Source organism: Sycon ciliatum, chromosome 3, assembly GCF_964019385.1.
Source record: "Sycon ciliatum chromosome 3, ocSycCili1.1, whole genome shotgun sequence".
NCBI lineage: Eukaryota > Metazoa > Porifera > Calcarea > Leucosolenida > Sycettidae > Sycon > Sycon ciliatum.
Genome location: NC_088645.1, coordinates 16,413,726 through 16,432,097, shown reverse-complemented (window position 1 = coordinate 16,432,097; position 18,372 = coordinate 16,413,726). Strand labels below are relative to the sequence as shown.

The following is an 18,372-nucleotide window of genomic DNA, read 5'->3' as shown; positions in this document are numbered from 1 at the left end:
ATGACAGTATTACACAATCATACATTTTTTGTTGATGGGGAACCAACACTAGCTTCCAAATACACAAACACGACGAATACGCAACAATTCGTACAAGTCCGAGAAACATTAGCTAGTACATTGTAAAAGGTATTTTGTCCTCTTTTCATTCCCTCAAACTAATGAATAATTCATGCATTGGGGCTCCCCGCATACTATTATAATAGTTCAGGTATATGTGGGACAGTGAGGGATGTATTCCACCAGCCTGTGTGGTTTCCTTCATGGAAGCCTGAACTTCGAGGTCTGAGCAAAATGTTTCAGAAGGTAGCAATTTAGTCTGGTTTCTCCCTACGACCTACTTTTACACCAAGGTTCAACTCGAGTGACAGGAAGCGGCTGTAAAAGTGACTGGTGCACGCATGAGCAAGTGACCACTTACTCACCCGTGTTTGATTGGGAATAAGGGCTGAACGCTGCATCGCAGCCTTTTCGGACCAAAACCAGTTGACTCAGCGTCCAAGAGACTACAACATTTGGACCAATTGCGGTCATCCGTGCTTTTATAAGAACGAAACTGCGCTTTTAGTGACTTTTGCATACAAATCTCCATCTAGTAGGGCGCAGTCACCCAGTTTCGGTGGAAGTGTGCGAGTTGGATTGGGAATAAAGTAGGAAGAGAGCGTCTCAACTTCCTCGGGCCAAAACCATTCGACTCGGCACCCCGAAGACTACAACTGGTGAAAATTTGATTTTAGGGTATACTTCTCCTTCAAGGTTCGCAACACCCATCCTTTAAACTCGGATACTGAGCCAGTTTTTTACATTTTTTAACACCCATCCTATTCGGTATTCAATCTATTTGTACTGTACAAGCTCGCAGCCATCCTATTTGAGCCTCCAGATCCGGAAAGGGGGCTTATGTGGTTTCACGTAGTGTTGAGAAAATGCATTTGAAAGGCAAGTTTTCCATATAAAGCGATGTAAATGAACTTATTCAAATGCCCATCACTCTGTAATAGATGAAGATTTTGGACTTTGCTTTTTGCACAGTGATCTGCTTGATGACAGCAATGTCATGCTACAGATAACCCAAAATAAGCCGCCATTATCGGATCAAGAAGCTGATTTGGTATTCACTATGACTGTCTGTGCTGTACAAGCCCATACTTTGCAGAAATATCAGTTCCGGTCATTACCCTGCCCTGGGTAGAGGATGGCATCATAACAAATGCTCTTCCCATTCCCCTAAATTAACCACACACACAACCACACCCACCCACCCACCCTGAGCAGACATGGGGTAGGTCGCTTGAGTACGGTACGCTGCGCGCTCCGCAGGCTAGCGGCCAACGAGAGTTTTGTTACATTTCGCAGTTGGAAATCCCTCTTTGATCGCCAGCACCTGCCACATGCGCTGCAATGAGCCTGGCAGCAGGGTAGTGCTATCCGAGTCCTCGCCGGCACCGGTACTGCCGCAACCGAGTTGGGAACAGACAAATAAAGGGCCATCCACTGGGCACGTAGAGCGAACGTTCTCGGGTAGACACTTATGGACAGCGAGGCCTCCGGCGCTCCTGAACCATTCTATGCACGCTGGGCATTTCCTGCTCCCAATCTGATCCGCGATCGGCTTGCTGCGCACCTCTTCGCACTTGTGCCAGGTCATACAGGTTGTCCCCGTTAGTACGAGTCCGGTTAGTACATAAACCCCGTTAGTACATAAGAAATTTCAAGTCCCGGACGAAACGTGGTCACTTCCATACAAATTTTGTCGGTTAGTACATAATCTGTTAGTACATAATCCGTTAGTACATAAACCCCGTTAGTACATAAACCCCGTTAGTACATAACATTTCTCTGTACCCGCATGTCACCTACCTTAATAGTACATAATTTGTTGGTCTTTTGGCCTTCCAGTGGAGGCACATCGTGTTCAAGTTTCTACTTGTGGACGCAATTAGCATAGAAATCAGAGCGCACATCACAAACCGACAAAGCTCTGTTTTTTTTCGAGTGACTGTACAGGTGCGGCTGGGCATGTACCATGTCAACTGTAGAATCGTCGCTGACTGTGACCGTTATAACATAAGTTTTATGTTATATCGAGGGAATCAAGAATATCTCGCTGCCTAGTCATGGTAGCAAGAAACACTCAGAAAAGTGGAAAAAAGTGAAAAATTCTGGTACACAAGCAAGCTATGTACACTTTCGTTTAGTACATAAACCCCGTTAATATTATAACATTTGTCAAGTCCCAGAGATTATGTATTAACGAGGGACGACCTGTACCACTCTTTGACTGACCGGCCACAAACCGTGCATGGTGTTCGTGGTTGTGGACGTGGTCCAGATGAAGTAACGCTGGAGTACGCCCCTCGTCATTCACTGCGCTCCTGTGCCAGGTCAAACCATGCCTCATCGCTCAGGTCGAGGCATCGAACATCCACTCCCACGGCGTCACACCACCTCTTCCGAGGGCCACAGGCAGGACGAGTCGGCAAGAGGGAGCCAAACAGCAGCTGACGTGGAGTACACTCCTCCCCCATTCTGCACAGATGACCAAGCCACTCCATCCGGCGACGCGTGAGAAAGGGTCGGTAGATCATCAACTGTCTGGCGGAGTTCCAGATTGCCACAACCTCGGTGCTAGTCAAGCGGGATGTCCACATGTCAAGTTGGGTGATGCTCAGGATCGATCGGATACATCTCATATGGAATATCGAGAGAGCGGCTACATCCCGGCTCAGTGGCACCCAGCACTCAGAGCAGTAGAGCAACAGGGAAACAACACACGCCTCATACACCTGGTGCTTAGTGGCAACTGATAGGTTGCGGTCCATGAAAACTGTACGACGCAGCGCCCCAAAGGCCCCCGATGCTCCAGCAATGCGCGACTTGATATCATGAGCCGATCTTCCATCTGTATGTATGATGGAGCCGAGATACCTGAAGTCAGCCACGCTCTCAACAATATCACCCGCTGCCATCAAAGGCAGACGGTCATGTGCTGTGAGTCCGTAGCTGACCGGCATGCCCTTGGTCTTTGCGAGATTCACCTTCAGGCCAAATGCACCAGCAACATGTACAAACGCAGCCAGAGCCTGTTGCGCACCCTCATGGGAAGTGGCAACCAATGCAGAGTGGTCATCAAGCTGGCAGTTCTTCTTATCCAGATCTGACAACAAAATTGATGTGCATATCATATGGATAGTATTTATTTGAAGGTGCATGCTGTGGCAAATGTAAACTTTTTTTCTTTCAAAACATAACCCAGCAACACGTGAGTACAATGTACAATGAATTCATGACAGCATGTCCTCCGCCTTGTAACATGTGGCCTTGCGACTGCTTGCAACAATACGCAACAGGCAATTCTTTGCCGCAAGTGCCGCATGTTGCACATGGCATCGCAGAAAATTGTGAATCGTGCTGTTCGTGAAAACCAATCTTACCATTCTCAGCTTGCTGCGGTCTCTTATGCTTGTCCGTGTCACTCTTCTTGGCCAAGCCATTGTGAGATGGAGACCGCTGCTGTTGCTGTCGTTCTTTGTTAGCCTTGTTTGGCTGAGGACTGATGGTTGGGCTGGACGAGGGTGCCTACAAAAGAAAACAGATCCAGTGTTGCCACATCATTTTACCCAAATGTGAGTATGTTTGATAAATATGGTGGTAAAGACACACCTGGCAATATGGCGGTAAACACACGCCTGCCCACACACGCTCTCTAGGCTGCAAAGTTCTGGCACTGAGCTCTCCTTCTCACCACCACCACCATCAGTTCGCGCCTGGCGCCTGGTCGATGCATGGCTGGCGGTATCCGGCATAGCAGGCTGGTACATCAAGTAGCACATGGCACATAGATGATGACACAGCAACGACATAGCTCGATTTGTGAGTATGTTAATCCAAAAATAAAACGGGGAGGGAGACCGCGGACCCCATTCCTACCAAACCCAGTATACACATACAGAACTTCCTCTTTTTGTAATGTCACTGCCCACGACCTTTCTACAGACAGATGATTAACTTGCTTAGCACTTTAGGGGAGAGCTGTGGAAACGCCTATGATGTTCAGTGACAACAAAGAAATCTGGACCATAACTTCATAACCAAGATTGTCAAAAGTGGACATTCATGACTGTTGTCGGCAAGGGAAGGTCAAATTGTCGGCAGGTCATGACGTGCCTCCAAACTTGGCAGGCAACTGATATATGAGCAGGTGTGGCAACAAAGCAGATCTGCTACATGACTAGTAGTTGCACCAGCACCAGAACCAGCAGCAACAACAAAGTCTACATAATGGCACTGGGACGAGCCACTCCACACCAAACCTACACAAACTGATGCGCGGCCTCCAATCCTCAACAACAACAACAACAACAACAACAGCAACAACAGCAGCAGCAGCAGCAGTAGGAACAGCAACAGCAAAAGCAATAGCAACAACAAAGTCTACATAATGTAAGTAATGGCACTGGGACGAGCCACTCTACACCAAACCTACACAAACTGGTGCATGGCCTCCAGTCCTCATAACGACCTACTCTGCCAGACATGCTCTCCTATGGTCAGACTCTCTCAACCCCTGCTGAAAAAGCAACCGCCCTGAACGCTTTCTTCATCCCGCAGAGACAACAGTCAGTCAAGGGTGCGACGAGGAACGCCCCCCCCCCCCCCCATTCATTTCCCCACCCCCAATACACCTGGTCTAACTAAACTTGAAACAACAGCTCCAGAGGTTTCAAAGCTACTGCCTAACCTCGACCCGTCAAAGAGCCCGGGTTGTAATGGCATACCAACCCGCCTACTGTAAGAGGCAGCCAGTTCACTTGCGCCATCCCTAGCAACCCTTTTTAACGTCTCCTTTGAACGTTGCACTATCCCTCAAGAGTGGAGGGATACAACAGTCACCCCCTCAACAAGAAGGGCAGCAAAACCGAGCCCTCCAACTATCGACCGATATTACTGCTCAGTGTGACGCCGAAAGTGCAAGAGAGGATTGTTGCTGACCGGATCTCCAAGCACATTCAACCTCACCTCCCCAAACGCCAATCAGGCTTTCGGCCAAAAGGCGGCACCACACAGCAGCTGTCCCGATTAATCCATCAAATCATCGAGAAAAGAGCTGCTGGACAATCAGTATTTGCTTGCTTCTTCGACTTATCTAAGGCGTTTGACCGAGTGTGGCACCAAGGACTGCTTGCAAACTTGGCCCACCTCTGACTCGATGGCGAATACCTCAAGTGGCTTGTCTCTTATCTCACCAACAGACGACAACGTGAACAAGTGGAGAGCAGCAAGTCAACCTGGCTGAACATTCCAGCAGGGATCTCCCTAGGCTCTGCCTTGGAACCGCTTTTGTTCACGGCCTACATAGTCAATCTGTCAACCGCCTGCATAAATGCCAACACCGGGTGCAGCCAGTTTGCAGATGACACTGCTATCATTGTTGCCCATGAAACATTTCTAGCCGAAGAGGAGCACCTGCAGTCAGCTGTGACAACCGCTGCAGAGTGGCTGAAGGATTGGCATCTCCTGGTCAATAACAGTAAAACCACTGTCATCCACTTTCACCATGCGAACCGCCCACCTCCTAGACCACCATCAATCACACGCAACAATGCCAACCTCACTGTGGCCTCAAGGCATCGCCACCTTGGTCTCATCATACAGCATAATCTATGCTGGAACTCACATGTTGATTATGTTATCACTAAAGCTTCCAGGAAGATGTTCCTTCTCCTGCGACTACGCAATTCCTGAAACACTTCTGCTCACTCCTCCATCTATCTATCTTACATCCGCCCCATTCTTGAGTATGGCTGCACTGTCCTCTCACCCCTACCCTTAACCCTCAGTGACCGGCGTGAGCGCATCCAACGGCCCGCCGCTCGCTTCTCTTTGCATCTCCCCCTCTTTGAACACAGAACCCACTCCGTGCTGCTGCACCGGCTCAAATGGCCATCACTTAGCAGCCGCCGTACCCTCTTCCATATTCTTCTTGCACGTAGCCTGCACCATAGATATGCACCACAACACCTTCTTGCAACTCACCTATCCCGAATACAACCCATTCGCACGCTCAGGTTCCCCCCAAACTTTTGAGCTACCCACAACACGCACAAACCAGCTAAGAGATTCACCCCATCTGTGCTGCGGAGCTGCGGCAGAGGGTCGCAGAGTTAGGGAAGAAAATCACACAGTCCAGACCCTCTAGCAACGACAGCAGCATCCTGAATAGTAGTGCCATCGCGAGGAAGCCAGCCATCAAGATGCCTAAGGTTGATGGAAAGCAAACGGTAGAGTTCTACCTTGAGTTATTCGAAGATGTGGCGGCACAGAACGAGTTTAGTGAGGACGAGTACCTGATAAGATTGCACTTTGCTGTTGCAGGCAGCAAGCTAGAGAGCGCATGCTACGGATGCAGCACGTTTGCGGACGCCAAGCGCGAGCTACTAACTGCACATGGAAAGGCCGCCGACAAGGCCTGGCAGGCATTGGTGGTCATAGTGCGGAAAAGTGATGAGAGTTTCTACCAATTTGTGGTACGAACAACAAGAGAAACGGAGAAATGAGCGAAACTTGCCATGCCTGAGTCATCAACTCGCAGTTCATCGACCCGCAATGGGACCAGCCAGGCGGACGAGAGTGGACTGTTCGTGTCCATAGTACGGCAAGTGCTGCTGGAATCAGTCGGTGCTGACATGAAGGCATTCATGATAGAGAAAAGGTGCTATACCAAGAACCTGAAAGCGTTCGCCAAAGATGGTATGGCGTATCAAACCGCCCATGGTTGTAAGGCGAAGACAACGGAACCGATCATGGGTGACAAGCATCAATTCACGTCGGCAGAGTGCCTGACTGTCTGGGTCGAGTTGTCGGGTCCAGCTATGTGCGCTGCCCAGCCACCGGCCGTCAGTGTCTGCTGCGTTGAGATCGACCGCCTGAGGAAAATGGAAATATTTCCCGAAGTCACCAAGACATTACCCGACTTTCCGATTGATCGTTGCAGTACGTTCTACCCGGTTGGATTGCTGTGGCGGTCGGAGAAACGCCTCCCAGACAACCTCAACCAAGCGATGGCAGCGGCACAATCGCTACTGAAGCAGTTGTAGTGTAAAGGTCAGCGTACAGCGTATGATGAAGTTCTGATCATTGAGTATTTGGCATTGGATGCCATCGAGAAAGAGCCACACCCAGAGAATGCTGGCTACTACATGCCACATCACAAAGTATTCTGTGTCATTTGTTGTTAACGACTTGAGTGTGCCCATTCAAAAGATTGTGAGTTGGACCGACAGTCTCCCAAGGTGGCCCTGGATACTCGGCTTGATTTGTGATTCAGTTGACTGAAGCCCTTTGGTGGGGAGAATGTTGTGTATGGCGTTGTCATGGAAAGGTCTTCAGTGCATGTTTGTCAGATCTCGTCATGACTGTAACTCCTGCTTGGTTCCCTGGCTAGGTGCTGCTGTGCTAGGCTATGCTATGCCTGTTTTGTTTGAATTATTTCTTGAGCATTGAATTTCTTGATTTGTATTTGACTGGTCTTACCTCTTATCCTTGATCGTTGTGTTAGGCAATTGCCCAGATGTCGTAGTATCCATGCTGGTTTAGTCAGTAGACTGCTCTGCTGCACTATTTGACGACGGAGTTACGTTCTTCTATTTTGCTTCGCACTCGTAGTTTGTATTTCTTGAGTGCACACGCGGTGTATTTTTTGTGTCTAGTTTTAAGTTGACGTCATGAGGTACTATGTTAGCTACCCGGACTGTACGAACTGTAGTCAGTCGTGATCGAGTATCGATCTGGCTACATTTTCGGTGCATGTGTTTCCCGTATTTGATGCATGCAGTACGCTGGCGTCGTTTGCGCTGGTTGTAGGTGCACTTGTACGTGCACGTTCTGATGAGGACAGCATGTTTGCATCCGCTTGTGCTTTGATAGTCCGTTTATCTGTGTTTCTATTTGGTTCTTCTTCTCTCTTGCTTCAACACAGTCATGCATTTTCATTTGTCTCCTTTTCTATCCTGCATATCCTCTATATCCTTCGTGCCATGTAAACATATACTGGTCGGTCTCAGTTCTTGGACTTTTTAGTGTAAGAATAGATAGACAACAGACAAAGAAACAGAGGAGGAGACAGAGAGAGGGGGGGGGGGGGGGTAAAGGGGCATAAATGGCCACAACAGAACAAAAACCCAGAAAGGAAAAAGATGTACAAAAGTGAAAAATCACTGACCTTGGGCTTATCCTCTTTCTTATCGTCGGCAATGTCTCGATCAGATCTCCTCCGCTTGGTTGTCGGCGGTTCGATAAAACTCCTGGTTTTCTTGTCCCATGTCCTTATGTCGAATGGTTTCGCTGCCAATAGCAATAGGACAATTGTTCAGAAGAGTTACTTTGCATTAGCTGAGGCAGTGTGACAACGAGGTGTAAAGAGAAGTTTGAGGTAGTAACCCTCAGTTACTCACGCAATTCGCTTTGCGAGTAAACCCGTTCTCAGGTAACTTTCAGTGATACATCTCAGTTTATACGTAGTATTAACTGTAGTTAACACGCATGTAACGCTCTCTCAGCGCGTGTCCGCCTGCGTTTACTGCACATAGCACTCAATATTTACCCGTAGCGATGCCGCTACTTCACACTGCATTCCACATCTACCCGTAGCGCTGTCGTTGAGCTGCCCACGCACACCGCTGTGCACGTGACACGGGCACGGTTCGCGCCACGAGGGAGCATGTTCCCCTCTAGCTCTGTCGGCAGCTTAACCTACCAGCGCATCTGAGCCCATATGTACATGCACTCGTGTTCTTTGTTCCTGTTGTTGCTTACCACTCTCACTTGCTGTTTGCTCCAACACTAGCTCTTTGCCAAAATTTCCCCATCCCAACCCACCCAATTTGGCGTGGTACTAGTATCACACTACTCATTACTACATACTATCCGAGTCACGAATAAAAAATAAGGAACTCACGGAAAGGGTGGCATTCACATGGAGTGGGTGGCTACAAAGCACTCCGTAAGCCTGTGAGCTGATACCCAAGTCCAGGTTACCAGCCCCTCTGCATTCGTCCTACCATCCAGATGTCCGGGTGTAAGCGTAACCCCGTTAGCAGCCTACTTCCACATCTGTCCTACCATGTGGAAGTGCGGTGTAAGCCTAACCTTGTTAGCGGCCCCCTCTAGATTCGTCCTACCATGTGGTGGCCTGGGTGTAAGCCTAACCCCATTTCCCCCGCGTGAGTTCCAGTCTAGCCCAAACCTTGTCTTCAATGTCTGTGCGTGCAGTGGGATGTTAACACTAATTAAAGTATGACACTTGATTCGACCTATTCCTGGGAGAAAGGCATGTGGAAAGAATTGGCTGCCACCAGGACTCGAAATCAGAGGCCTCGACTCCCTGATGCTCTCCTACTAAGTGTCTCCTCGTGTCCAGCTGTGTCCATCACTAGCACATATTTACCAATAGCAGGGGGGGGGGGGGCATGGGCTTTTCCCCGCTCTGGACGTTGATGCTGCATGTTGGAAGCAGTGTCACTGGGACGTAAGGCAGTGTGCCACATGACAGTATTACGTAATCATACATTTTAGTTATTGAGGAACCAACCCTAGCTTACAAATACACAAACGCGACGAATACGCAACAATTCGTACAAGTATGACAAACATTAGCTAGTAGTACATTGTATAAGGTTTTTTGTCCTCTTTTCATTCCCTCAAACTAATGAATAATCCAAGCATTGGGGCTCCCCGCATACTATTATAATAGTTCAGGTATGTGTGGAACAGTGAGGGATGTGCAACTGTGTAGCTTCCTTCATGAAAGCGTGAACTTCGAGGTCTGAACAAAATGTTTCAGAAGGTAGCTCAATACCAGAAAATTGGTCCGAAGATTGGCCTGTTTTTGTTGTTGTTGCTGTTGTTGTCTTAAGCCCTTCTCTATTGATGTTTGGAACAAGAAATGGCCATTTATTTGGGCATCATCTTCCAGTATGCCGCTCTGAAAAATATCGTATTTTGCGATTATGCAGAAATTTTGTGAGATTTCTCCCTATGGGCTACTTTGTTAGATAGCTCTGCACAGGCTAATATCATGGTGTAGTTCCTGCCAATAGGTCTCCTGTACAGAGCAACATCTCTACACAACAAATTCCAGACTTTTCACCCACTGCAATCCCGCTCCATAGCCTTTCGCCTGCAGTGAATTTTGCGTGAAAGTCATTGTGAGCATGGTGAAATACAAAGAATGGTCCGAAGATGTCCCTGTTTTGCAGCCTCTATGTCAAGTCACAGCCTTGTTGAGTAGGAAAAACAAAAGGTTATAGGGGGCATGTGGGCAAATTCTTGCTGTAAAGCCTCGATTTCTGTGGAAATGGGGTATTTCAGTGAAAAACACCACGCAGAAAAAGTTGTCCACGAGGGGGCTAGACCCATGAGGGGCAGAAAGTCATAATATTACCACTGATGACATGCGCAGAAGGATGCTCAGAAGACCAGTTTGTGACTTACCGTAAGTCTAAAAAATCGGCCTATTTAAATTACGGCCTCCCATTGCTCAAACCCATTTCGACCGCATCAAATTTCCAGCCTGTACTGCTGCCGCCGGTATACACTGTCACTGTCACACTGTACCTTGCAAACAGTGTTTTTTTTCACGGCTGAGCCTAGCGAAGCGTGTAGCATATGACATATCCTGTTTAATACATTCAGGTTTTCTTGTTTCTCTCTATTCTTGGGTCTGACTGAAAGTGAGGCAGGCAGTAATGAAATAGATGGGTTTTTTTGGCCTGAAGACGTGATTTTTCTATAGCCCGGTTGAGCGGTCGTGGCCAGGAATGTAAGGAGTCATTGTTCTCAGGTACTCCCCTGCTGCCCAGTCACCCATGTTCACCACTTACCGTGCTGTTTCTCCTGATTTTGCGGCCGTTTCTCCCGGATGCTGGCAGTTCTTTTACTGATTTTAAAATAATAGATTGTTTTATCTATTATGTGGCTGCGAGGGTGGTTTTCTTCTACTCATTTCTGGAAAACCACTACGGTGGTGAGTGTGATCGCTCGGGTGGACCACTACCCCATGTACCAAACAGTCCCTTTGTGAGTGAAAACTATTTTGGCCGCAACAATTTTTTAGCCAAACATGACCAGGCCGAAAATAGCCGAAAATAAATACGCGCCGAATATTTGTTGACTCGCAGTATCGCGCTACATTGAACGGTCTGAGTTTGGATAGCGACCGCAGCATAACTTAGCGGTGGCATTGCTTTGTGGTAGAGCATCGCTGACCTATAGCGAAGGTCCCTGGTTTGAGGCCTGATGTCAATGTGGTTACAATCATATGTTCGCACCCTCTCCTTTTCTAAGAACTCGCAGACTCCATTGCAGCCATCTACACATTAGGGTACCTCAAATCAGACAATCAATATAGGGTCTCTTTGCTGCTGCATACATCATTTAAGATGTTCACCAAATCTTCGGCCATGGCCCGTCATCAGTGTGAAAACTGTAAACTGTTTTTTACCCTGATGATTGGCCAAGCCAGAAAATTTGGTGAACATTCTAGTGATGTATGCAGCAAAGAGACCGTATTTTGAGTTGAGGGACCCTACTACTTTCCCTTTTCATTCCCTAAAGTGGATGAAATGAGATGTAGTACTACTGCTGCATAGCCGCAAGTCTGAAGACTTGGCAACTTCACGCCTGCACCTGACTCTTGCGCTATGATACGCGTCGCCTATGACGCCCCTCAGAATTTCCCACCTTGCTCCCCCTTATGTTCTGGCTGCCCGTTTTGGATCCATCAGTTGCCTGATGATCGTAGTAATACGTGAAACTCAGAGTTGTAACAAAGCTTCCAAACTCTCTCTTGTGAAATGAGATGTAGACAGACATGCATTGCACTATTACCTTTAGACGAACTGATCTTCTTCGGTTTCTTCGGGAGTGGATTTGCGTTGTCGTCAGCAGTACTTGTGTCGGGACTCTTCAGCTTTCTGCCTTCAGAATCATAACCATCGAGTATTTTATCTTGGGCTGGAAGGAATATTCGAAATACGCAGACCAGACAAAGAATTTACAGAAAAGAGAAAGGACCAAGGAACTACTTGTACAAGTTACGCTATAATGTCCACTAACACCACCAGTTCCTAAACAATAAGCTCATGCGATAACATTGCACATTATAGCGTAACTTGTAGTTCCTTGGCCCCTTTTCTTTTCTATTAATTTATCCTTGGCTCTCCATCCGAGTCCAGAAAAAGAATATTCTTCATTCATGAGGAATAAGAATATTCGTAAATGCGCAGAAACCCACCTTGTTGATATAGAATAGGCTTATGTGGTGCAGAATATGTGTAGGCTTGTCTCCATCCATGTGTTATCATCAGCAAGCCAATGATAACAATGGCTTCTCAAATGGCTCTCTCATAAAATGGGCAGTCACCAGTTGATGGTCTATGGTTACCATGGATACAACTAGGTATCCATGGATATTGCATAGTTCAAAATATTCGGAATATTCTTCGTTTCAGGTGTATTCGGAAAAAAGAATATTCGTTCGCTTCATTGAGCGTTCGTTTCCGCCCTAGTGTTATGAAAGATATAGTGGAGTCGTGATATAACGACACTCCCCTCTGGAGAGAACACAATGCCAGATATTGATTGCAGATGTGCATGTACAGGCATGTGTCATAAACATGCAGTACATACCGGTGTCATGCATGTACAGGTCTCCTCTCCATATAATAACTCTCACTGGTACGTAACCCTCGCTAGTACGTAAAAAATCACTCCCATACAAATTTTGTTCTGAACAACGTAATCCTGGATAACGTAAACCTCGACATAATGCACCCTACGGCGAGGTTCTCGAAGTGTGCACTCTCAATACAACGTAGATTTACGCGAGCGGTACAATGAAGCTGTAGCTGTAGCTAGCCAGTTTAGGCCAGTTTTATCCTATATAACCTAACCTCGACATAATGCCTGCTACAGGGCAGTGCATGACGTGCGCACTCTCGATACACCAAAGTAAAGATTCACGTACGCGGTACGATCAAGCTGTACATGTAGCTGTAGCTAGCCAGTTTAGTCCTATTGTGCACATTCTGGGTCATTGATTGCATCTGATGTCGATGGTGGTACAGTTTGTACATGTTGGTATGGTTAAATCAGCCTTCACTTTGAGGTACATCTTGTATTTTACACACGGTTTCCTACATAACTCTCGATATAACATAATTTTTGGGTGGTCCTAGAGAATACGTTACATGGAGAGGAGACCTGTGATACATTATGTTCAAGCCAAAAGACATGCACGGAAACAGCACTACTGCACGGCGGCATGTACATGCATAGAATACTTCTGCTCTGCAGTGTATGGTGTACAGGTCGCGTGGTCCTCGCAGGTGACACAGCCACGTTCCATGCATGCCAGTCGGCCTGATGAAGCGAAATTGTACAGAAAAGTTGTCATATTCGATCCATTTTCAGGTCTTCGGGCACCAAAACCGTGTCAGTAAATTCGATCTGTCGGTATTTTCGCGGTCGTTATACCCGATCTAAAATGTACGCAAATGACTTGCTAAACGACTTGGGCAACAGAATTGTGTCCCTTAACAATAATATCATTATATGCAGGTCATTATATCCGATCCCCACTGTACACCTAAAGCACTGAAGCAAGCATATACGCAGTCACCCAAATCAAAATACGCGTATAAACAAGATAGGCCACATCATGTGGTGGGTCCAAAGCATTAGGCAGCAAGTGAAATGTGCCGCTCTGCGTGACATTCTCAGAATGCGCCGCAATCAATCAAAACCTGATTACATGTAAAGCCAACATAAAAGAGAGGATCACAAGCAGGCATTCGTGATACAAAGAGTTGCATGCTCTGGGATGCTACAAACTCTACAAATGCATACACTTTAACACTATTCATAAATCTAGGCTTGAAATGAATGCACCATTATAATCCATTTCAAAAAGATTTAACAAACCTTTAAGGGAAATTCGGACAACAAAGTACATAGGAGACGGTGTTGTGGCATGGCGGACTGTTCTGTAAAGGTTTCGGAACAATTGGAACAGCCGTTAAGGAGTGAGAATTTCGGCCAGGTTTCTGGCCCTTTCCCATGGTTTAGAATTTCCCCTGAAAACCAGTAGCGACATTTCGTCAAAAATCCACCATTTATCTACGGCTTTTTGGCTGTGCGGTTATTAATACTGTCTGCTGACAATGAAGTAGTGGGTTCAAAACCCAAGCTATCTTCAACTAAAACTTTGTTCACCGTTTTGGTGATCAAGCTGCTACATAATTGTACAAGATTCAAGAAGGTGCTGCTCCAGACGTTGGAGCTTGCGCTTCCTGTCGACTGCCCTGACACCGGACTGGCTTACGGCAAAGTTACGTCAAAATGGTGTGAATGAAGTCATTGCACCGTCAGCTGTAGCTGACACCGGCACATCGATCAATCGACTTCTTGTAGAATTTTTTATTATTTCACAATCACCAATATATTTGAATTTAGGAGTCGGCACCGGCTTCTATCAGCTTTCACAGGCGTCTGCCTTTCTCAAAAAGTTGTCGAAGTCACACGGATGGCTTGGCCAGGTCATGGCCTTGAGAATGAGTCTGTGCCCATGTCGTTTTAGTCCCATACTGGAAGCAAATTGCACCGCAGCTCAAAGAAACTGTTTGATGACAAAACGGGACCCATGGCGAGCTTAAACAATTACCACGGTTTCGACATGTTCTCTGTGACTCCATATCGAGGAAGAACTTGTTTGTTGTAAAAACCAGACGTACCTACATGAGTGATTTAGTCAATTTTTCATGCTTTTGCATGGAATATTTCTTCGAGTTCGCAGAGTTTTTCCAGGCACCTCATACGGTGAAACGACAAAGTCCCTGGGTGATCGCCAGGATTGCTAATCATTTCGCTGCGGACTGTAGGTTTTGGGCGAGCCTGGCCAGCAGCAAGTACTTCACGGGGAAGAACTATTGAAGAACACACATGCTTCTTTTCCCACCAACACCCATTCTCTTCGGTAAAGAAAATGTTTGTACTTGTACTGTACAAGCTCATACTTCGTAAATATCAGTTCCGATCAATACCCTGACCTGAGTAGAGAATTGCACCATAAAAAATGATCTTCCCCCTCCCCATAAACACACACGCTTCTTTTCCCGTCAACACCCGTCCTATTCAGTATTCAATCCATGTGTACTGTACAAGCTCACAGCCATCCTATTTGAGACTCCAGATCCGAAAAGGGGGCTTAGGCCGCATTCACACTACTTGAAAAAGTGCAGTATAGACCATTTTTCAGGCCATTCTCCTTGGCAACCTAGGTAATTTGGCACGAAAGTATAAAAGTTGGCTATCCATGTCAGCAAAGAAGGATTTCCTTGCAATATCACCACGGCAAATTGAGAACGATCAACAGAAATTTGATGTGTGTTCAGATCGCCAGAAAATGTGGAGTTGAAATATTATGACACACTCGTCAGGGCGAACGTAAAAAGTGCATCACGTGATGCGCGTCGCATATCGTGTGTGAACAGATTTTTTCAAGTCGCCTTCAACATACTTTTGCAGGCAGTTGCTTTTGCGTAGTGTGAATGCGGCCTTATGTTGTTTCGTTCAGTGTAGAGAAAAAGGCATTTAAAAGGTGATTTTCCCATATATTATATATATACTCAATCTGCGGACAGAACTGTTTCGTCCTTTGTGAACTCGTCAGCGCAGCACAGAGGAAATGAGGCCGAACCTGGTATATACAAAATGCTTTGCTTCACGGAAACGTATTTCATTGCGAAGCGCTGCGCTTCAGTCCTCTGAGCTGTGTTGAGGAGCTCTAACAGAGCGAAACAGTTGCTGTCCACAGAATTTTGAGTATTATGCTCCCTAGCAGTCAGCAATGTCGTTAGGTTGAGCACTCTTACCTTAGCGCGAACCCTTGCCGCTCGCCTTGTGCAACGCTCACTGCTCTTGGAGCATTTAGAGCACTCTTGGCGGGGTTGGCAGCTCTTTTTGCTTTGCTTCACGGAAACGTATTTCATTGCGAAGAGCTGCACTGCGGTCCTCTGAGCTGTGCTGAGGAGCTCTAACGGAGCGAAACAGTTGCTGTCCACAGATTTGTATATATATACCCAATGCTGTAGACAGCAAGCAGTTTGGCCATAAAGGCCTCATCAGTACAACTACGAGCTAAATAGGCCGAGCTACCAGCCATGGTATATCTTGCGATGTATTTTTTAATGTGCACAAGCTCCACTGCAGCCACTTCATTACATGAAAACCTTACACACACCATCTTCAAATCAAGTGGTCTCTTTGCTGCAAATTACACTATCGTAATTAATCCTAATGATGGTTCCTGGCCGATTTAATTGAGACATTGTAATTTGCAGCGAAGAGACCACTTGATTTGAAGATGTTGTAGTACGTTATTTTGTGTACGTCGTGTGTACGTCATGTTGGTGCATGCGCGTGTTGCTGTGGTATGAAAAGCTGTCTTCGTCTTGAGTTTATCATGTCTTCGTCTTGAGTTTATGATGTCTTCGTCTTGAGTTCGTCATGTCTAGTTGTGTTTCGTCGTCGTGTCAATAAACAGTCTTCTAAATGTAGTTATCGTCGTCCCTTTGTACAAGTGTGGAGATGGCACGGGACTGGGAGCAGGTAGAGAAAAGCGAGTTACAACATTGGTGGCAGTTACAACATTGGTGGCAGCGGTAATGGAAATTGTTGTACACTTCAACTTCTGGATTCGTCCTGCGTGGCCTTCGCTCCCAGTTTCCGATGTCATCTCCAGTCGTCCTATCGTCACAGTTTTGTCCGTCTTGAAGAAGTTCGTCCGTCGTCCTCGTCCTTCATCATTCGTCTCTCCCGTCTCTTGGCAGTCGTCGTCACTGGTGGTCCCGGACACGACGTAAAACTGTGCCCAGAAAACCTGAAAAAGAAAAGAAAAAAGAAGGATGGAAGGTGAAGAGAAGAAGAAGAGGCTGCAGAAGTGAGGATGTCGACGCTGAGCAGCGCTCCTGGAGATGGTGGACGACATGGCAGACGGCGTGAGGAGTTTCGTTGGTGAGAGGGTACGTGTGTTGTTGTGAATGTGATGAGAATGTGAGTTTTGTATTTTCTGTTCTCCCAACATTTTGTTCTTTATTATTTGCTCTCCTCGAGGGTAAAGAGGCGCCCGCACAGCGCGTGTGTTCTGTTTGTTTCTTTATTTGCTCTTCTATGAGGATAACTAGAGGCCCCCACAGAGCCAGTGGATTTTGTTCTTTTTGTTATTCATATGATTTGTGCTCTCACATTTTTAGAATTTTTGCGTGATCGTGAGGTGGTGTGTTGTGTGAAGTAGAGTTTTTGAGGTTATCAGTTCCTACACGTGTGACAGCGATCGTGGCTGGTGTTCTGGGTGGGCGGACAGAGTTTTTGTAATCTGCAGTGCAGGCAGAGGTATTTTATTTCTGGGTGTGACTGGTGTGGTATGATTGAGTGATTTGTGTGATCTTTTCCTCTTTTTACTCTGTTTTATTATTAGAATCGAGGACGATTCTACTCTTGGGAGGGAGTTATGTTGTAGTACGTTATTTTGTGTACGTCGTGTGTACGTCATGTTGGTGCATGCGCGTGTTGCTGTGGTATGAAAAGCTGTCTTCGTCTTGAGTTTATCATGTCTTCGTCTTGAGTTTATGATGTCTTCGTCTTGAGTTCGTCATGTCTAGTTGTGTTTCGTCGTCGTGTCAATAAACAGTCTTCTAAATGTAGTTATCGTCGTCCCTTTGTACAAGTGTGGAGATGGCACGGGACTGGGAGCAGGTAGAGAAAAGCGAGTTACAACATTGGTGGCAGTTACAACAAAGATGGTGTGTGCAAGGTGTTTCATGTATGGCAATGTAAATGAAGTTATACAAACGCCCATAACTCTGTGATAGATGAAGAGTTTGGACTTTGTTTTTTTACACAGTGGTCTGATGGATGACAGCAAGGTCATGCTACAGATAACCCAAAATATGCCCCCATTTTTGGTTCTAGAAGATGATTTGGTATTCAATCTTCTTTTTTTCTCTTTTTTTTTGCCATGGCTGGCTATAATCGCCCTCACTTCCTCCTTGATTGGCCTTGGCCACGAGTGTGCGCGTAATAATAATAATGTGACTGTATTTTACAAGCTCATACTTTGTACTTGGTCCGACTTATTAAAATGTGCGTTTCGCTTCGAACGTCAACCAAACAAATTCAAATAATCTCAGGACGGAATAAACTATCCAGCTACCTAACACTATCCTTCAGTTGTCAATTTGTGATGTTGAAGAAGAAATGGCTCCAACTCCAAAGGAGGCAGCGGCTCAGGATCCTAGTTGACTCGAGCATTTTGCG

General features: G+C 46.5%; 1 protein-coding gene across 1 annotated transcript in view; it reads right to left on the bottom strand.

The window, feature by feature from the left end:
• The window catches only part of LOC135812506 (serine/arginine repetitive matrix protein 1-like), a 68,512-nt gene that overhangs the window by 14,374 nt on the left and 35,766 nt on the right, over positions 1-18,372 (bottom strand). The window contains exons 10-12 of the mRNA XM_065325843.1: positions 11,887-12,012; positions 8,222-8,343; positions 3,435-3,579 (exon numbers count right to left, since the gene is read on the bottom strand). Of these exons, the coding sequence (XP_065181915.1) occupies positions 3,435-3,579; positions 8,222-8,343; positions 11,887-12,012 (393 nt within the window). The remainder of the gene's footprint in view (positions 1-3,434; positions 3,580-8,221; positions 8,344-11,886; positions 12,013-18,372) is intronic.